This window comes from Diadema antillarum, unplaced genomic scaffold (genome assembly GCF_040938485.1).
Source record: "Diadema antillarum isolate AM-2024a unplaced genomic scaffold, OU_Dant_1.0 scf00000134, whole genome shotgun sequence".
NCBI classification, from domain to species: Eukaryota; Metazoa; Echinodermata; class Echinoidea; order Diadematoida; family Diadematidae; genus Diadema; species Diadema antillarum.
In genome coordinates, this window is record NW_027271023.1 from 2,426,565 (window position 1) to 2,432,564 (window position 6,000).

At 41.7% G+C, this 6,000-nt stretch overlaps 1 protein-coding gene across 1 annotated transcript; it reads right to left on the minus strand.

Moving 5' to 3' along the window:
* Positions 1-3,356: 3,356 nt before the first annotated feature.
* LOC139720835 (neuropeptide CCHamide-1 receptor-like) lies at positions 3,357-4,871 on the minus strand. The gene is made up of 2 exons (XM_071632172.1): positions 4,816-4,871; positions 3,357-4,562 (listed from the first exon to the last, which is right to left on the minus strand). The coding sequence occupies exons 1-2, from the start codon at positions 4,869-4,871 to the stop codon at positions 3,437-3,439; spliced, it is 1,182 nt and encodes a 393-aa protein (XP_071488273.1). The 3' UTR covers positions 3,357-3,436.
* Positions 4,872-6,000: the final 1,129 nt, after the last annotated feature.

The following is a 6,000-nucleotide window of genomic DNA, read 5'->3' on the forward strand; positions in this document are numbered from 1 at the left end:
GGCTTAACGGTGCACCACGTATTCAAATCGGCAAGAACATGCTTTCCGAAACTTCGGGAGTGGGTAGGTCCTTTTTCAGGGCCACATATATACCCAGAAAAGAATAAGTGGTGCACCGTTAAGCCTTCTACCACTCTACGTGTTCTACCGCCACGGAAGCCTTCAAAGATTTCAGGAAAAGACTTTCAAAACTGATTGGAGAACAGCACCTATCGAAGCACGCGTGTGAGACAAGACAGAGACGCTCCAAGGTCGACACGAGATTACTGCATTTCTTGAGACAGCATGGCCATTGGGAAAGAAATTTTGCTATTCATGGTCCGGAGGTTAATGCTCAGAAGTAATTGTCGTAGTGTATAACTGTCAATGGATGAACGCTCTAAGATTCATGGTCTTTGGTTTGATCGTAGAATATGGGACAACGTTTTCGGGGTTGGTTAAGTAACAGCATGCAGTCGTCACAGAGTTGTAGGTAGTCACGAGTGTGCATCCTTGCGTATGTAACGGCAATCATCTGTCTGTCAGTAATCGTTCTGGCATCTAGAGTGACCACTAGTATTCTGAGTACAAATATGTGAGAGAAAACTCGGTCATGGGGTACTTGATCGAAACAATTGTCTTGCGAATGATGATCGTCTGAGAGCAATGGTCCTGAAAGTGACTATCTGACCGCATTCATACTGGGGTAAATGTCTCCTATAAATAGCTGTGAGAGTCGTTGTCATTTGGGTATAATGTCCTCGTGTTTATGGTCCTGGATATTTATGTGCCCGAATATGATCTTCTTCTAGGAACAATTATAACAGGTTTGTCTGAGTGTCCGGGGGTAATTGTCCGAGTGTAGCTGTCCGTGAGATGTTGTCCGTCACAGCAACTGTCAGTGGCAGTAGTTGTTAAACATGAAGTTGTCCTGAGGAACTCTACTTCGTCCGAGAATACCCTTCGGGTTACAAATTTCCAGGGTAAAAGTCAACAAAATGTTGTCCAGTAGGCCTAAATCTCTTCAAAGACAGTCAAATATAGTCAAAGATGTCAAATCTTCTTTTTTTTAAAGGATCAAACATATAACACATTAGTTCCTGTTCGGGAAGTGTCCAAATTCATGCACACAGATGCACAAGACAGCAGCGGGAAGTGATTCTCGGATCAGAGAAAATGGGAAGGGATGTGTGTGGTCATTGTGTGAAAGTGTCTGGAGCTTTACGTGTCAAATGCTTTTTGAAACCTCTGTTCTATAGAAATGAAGTACATAATCACTCTACGACAAAGGCGTTAAACATATCATTTGCCAGTTGTACAGTCTAGCCTAGACAATTAGTCATCACTTCGTTTATATACGCCCTAAGACATTAATGTTCGTAAACATACACTCTATGAAGAAAGTATTGAATTAGCTGGGAGAAAAGTAGCACAATTAGTTCAGAATCAAACTCAACTGTTGTGAAAATTACTTTTACATCATGAAACACGCCAAGATCACTTTCAAAAACCGACGTGTCATATCTTGAGATAACGAGAAACAGACAAAATATCGCTTTCCCCATGCCTACACATAAAATGTACTATCAGACTTCCACGTTTCACTACGTTTTGGCCTCCCAAAGAAGGAACGTTTCACCAGCAACATGAATAGAGCCACCGGCATAGCGGTGTGTCTGGAGCATAACAAGATAAGAGAGTCTTGAATGAGACTACACTGACAATAATGCTCTCTTGTATGTACATGGTAAGGTGAAAAATATTTTCCCTTTTCATACTTTCATCTTTTATCACAGGAAAGAAAATTCGATGCAAAACTTTATATTCTCACGGATTAAGTCAAATGAGGATTGAATAAGTAGTGCAATTCGCTACCTTTGCTAAAAGTACTTTCAGTATACTCCCAGCTATCGATGTAAAGTTATTATCTACACGATCTTTCTCCACGGTTGTGAACTTTCTTTCTTCAGTGCATCAGTTTTTATCAATTACATACGTGTGTAAGATATCGTTTTCAGTGCATCGTTTGTATTGCAAAAGTTAGTATGTTGGCACGTCGTGAGCAGTGACGACATGGACAAATTCCTTGTAAGATTAAAAAAAAAATAGCAAGGAACGAAACAAGGTTGCGAAAGAGAGATTGAGAAAAGTGAACATAAACTATTAGTAACTCTTTTGATCCTTGTGCTTCAAATGAGTTCACCAATTTATTTGCTTTACACACTTTAAAGAAATAAAAATATGAGAAAGGCTTCACATTATATTGCACTGGGGCACGATTCGCCTGAAACCAAAACAATATTTCATGCGGCACTGTGATTTTTTTATTTGTTTGGTGTTTTTTTATTAATTCAACAGTGCTGATCCCTCTGACACACTGATCTACGCTTTGATAGTGATAAACAGGTAGATCAATAGTTGTAATCTGATTTTCACCACACAATAACATATCAATGATTTAAGTTGTAGCAGGCGAAAATCCTTCCGATGGATTCCATTCACCTTTGCCACAACCTTGTCTAGTCAGCGGTTTGTAGTGAAGACACGTCATTAATAAATGAATAAATAAGTAAATAAATAAATAAATAAATAAATAATCGATTGGATTCCTTTAAACTAGTCTCTAATTATTCTTTCAGTTGTTATGAAACATTGATTTGGTATCTTCAGTAAGGCTCAACACATCCTACACGAATCACATCCATGCATGCACTGCGAATGACATTAAATTTGTGAGGATGTACTAAGTCTGGGAGTATAGACTACCACTTTCCTGTACTGTAACAAATAGAAAATTACTGTTACTCTTTCTCTCTTATCTTCCAGCTGTCAAATTTAGGGAAGAGTAGTTACATTACGAAAGATGAGCCATCATTCCAAACAGTCATGAAGAACTTTGTGCGGGTCATACTTCTTCGTAATGCCAGTCCTTTCTTCTTCTGCCTCCATAAGGCAGTTATTATCATCAAAAAGAATGTTAGCATTTACTTTCCTTTTGTGGAGTTATCGGAAAACGAACTGCATCTTTTTGGAGTGTACAGAACTAGTTTCCGATTCGTGCAATATTTCCCACCTCAATTTTAAGTGGCCTGGCAAAATCAGATGGACATTAGATGGGCATGAATCAAAGTTCTGATGCACAATACAATGCTATTTACACTTAACTCCAGTTCTTATCGAGACGTCGAGATGTTCAGCAACTGTGAGTCTCTAAATCCAAACTCAGACATCAGTCCCTTGATGAAGCATGCAGGACAAGGACATCATGATCAAAAGCTCACCACACCATTATGGGTACTGTCAAGCAGCAAGCATGTCCTCATTGTGAGCTTTTATACATCGGAGTCTAGGATGGGCTCGCTTCATCCTGCTGTAGCTGCTGCTGTTCTGTGCTTTGCTCGTTAGTATCTTCGCAAGAAGAATCGATGCCGGTACAGCACTGACCCATCTGGGCTAGTCACGAACTGAGGACGGTCATGTCCGTGCTTTCGTAGCACCCGCTGTTCTGATTGTTAACCCTCTTTTTGGCCGTCACCACACTGTTCTTGTAGGCAGAGTACGTGCTCCTCACGGCGTCCCGTCCAAGCTCGCAAGATGGGCGACACCGAAGGGTGTGGACCAGCGCTCGTCTGTAGCTCGTGCTGAGCAAGTAGACAACGACAGGGTTAAAGCAGGTGTTCAGGAAGGCAAGGATGAAGCGGACTTGCCGGAACACGTGAGCCACTTTGATGTGCATGTCTAGTCGGTAGTCGAAAGAATACTGGAACCAAAGGGAGTACGTGAAGTAAGGCAGCCATGAGATGCCGAAGAAGACCGCAATAGTAAGCAACATGATGGCTATCCGTCGTCGCGTGTTGAGCTGCTGGGCGGCACCCGGCTGGCGTTCCCCGGAGAAACGGGATGTACTCAGGATGAGTGTTCGCGACATCTTGGCATAGGAGAATGCGATGATAAAGAGAGGGATGACGTACATGACAGCGAATCTGAATGTCTCGTGAATCACCGCCGTCTGGGTGGCATGTGGCAGGTAGACGCACGTGGACTCGTGTGGCATATCGGCGATCTTCAAGATGGGGATGGACAAGGCCAGCGACACCACCCAGATCAGGACGACCACCAGAGACGTCTTGAGGTGGGCGGACACGTTGCTGTTGTCACGGACCGGACGCGCGATTGCGCAGTACCGCTCGATACTGCCCGCCATCAGGGAATAGACGCACACGCCCTGCGACAGCACCTGCATGCTGTTGCTGAGCTTGCATACCACGAGGCCGAACTGCCAGCATGCGTGGATCTCGTGCTCGGCGTGAAAGGGCGTGGAGACGAGGAGGTAGACCATGTCCCCGATGGCCAGGTTCAGCACGAGGATGTTTGGGGGCATCTGGAGATGCTTGTAACGCAGAACGATGACCACGAGGCTCAGGTTTGCCATGAAACCGAAGATGGCCACGAGGATGAGAAAGAAAGGTCCCCAAATCTTGTGCAAGCTCCAGTCGGCCTCACACGTCAATGTTTCATTGATGGCCAATGAGAAGCTGGAGGAGCTAAACGACTCCATGGTGGTAGAGCTGGCAGTGGTGGTCCTGTGGCAAAAAAAAGGAAAAGAGAATACGCCTCATTAATCATACGTGGCAATGAAAGGCATGACTACAATCCCAAGCTTTGATCTCAACATGAGCTGAGGTATGCTAAAACGTTACCTTGACTGTCACATTAAACAAGTTTGAGTATTGTGTGTGGTGAGATGCTCAAGAGTGGAACGCAGGGCCCGATGAGATAGCATCGTTTAATAACAAACTCTGTTCGTGAATGAAGAAATACATTTGGCTGACTTACGTCTCGTACTTCCTCTGGTAATTGCTGACATCGTACTCTTGTTGTTCCTCACTCATCACTGGTACAAAGTCGCAATAATATATGTTTTCATTATCATTATTCATTCACCGCTGGTACTTAACCCTTTTGACTGCAGCTTTTAATGACATCCTTGATTTCATTGTATTTTTTTTTTATGTGAATCTACTTTTTTTTTTTAAATTTCATAATTTGCTATCTCAACTTAAATTTTGCAGTTCTTGCTTGAGATCTTATATATGTCATTTCACACCATTTGTCTGTGAGTACGGTCATTTTAGTTAGCATTATCATTTAACACACAAACATTTACGTGTACATTTATATTACTGTGGATACCAAACATATATTCTTAGGGTAGGTGTAGTACATTGTTGGTGTTTTTTTTTTTTAAATCTTGTTCAGTTCAGTTCTTTTTTTTTCATTTTTACTGTCAATTAACACAAAAGCTCGCAAAGTGTAGGTACGTTGGTGTACACAAAACCAATATTTAGTAAGCTACATGAACTTGAGGAATCTTTCAAAGTAACAATATCATGCAATGTCATGTTGAATTATACAGATATTACGTTGCTACGTAGGCATTTTCCAAAAAGGGACATTACACGTGCTGCATTTTGTGAGTGGTGTGTTATTTTTTTCTTTTCTCTTTGTGATGTGTCCCTCTCCTGACTGAGGATGAAATGTTGCTATATAGTAACGAAGATCTTTCATTAAGAAGGGCTCTGATCATTAATTCTTAAACATTTCACTTAACCAGAGACTGTGTATAATAGTATGATAGGCCATATATATCTATTTCAAGAAATATCTGGAGTTCTCTGTAACGTTCTATTTCATATGTGTGACTGCTTTCAAATTGGTTCAGTACTCTGCAGGAAACCAACCACACATGTCGACCCTTTTCTTTATCCGATGAATTGGCCATTGATTTTTGGGCTTATGTATATTCAGTGTTGTTGGAACGGTGGGTTCGGTGTTATTTGGCTAATGTAGAAAAAAAATAATAATTATTGGATTCATCCAGGCGTTAGCGAGCACAAAGGTGCCAGAAATGCAATATTTACTCTACGCCCGAAGGCAAAAATAATGAAAAACTCAGGCAACAACGAGACGAATGCTTGGCGATGACTCGAAGCGAAAATTCAATATTTTAGTTTTCCAGTT

Excerpts from the sequence above, each read along its gene's own strand:
- LOC139720835 (XM_071632172.1), bottom strand. The coding sequence starts at position 4,871 with ATGAGTGAGGAACAACAAGAGTACGATGTCAGCAATTACCAGAGGAAG. Across the intron at positions 4,563-4,815 it reads TACCAGAGGAAGTACGAGAC|GACCACCACTGCCAGCTCTA; the intron begins GTAAGTCAGCCA and ends TTTTTGCCACAG.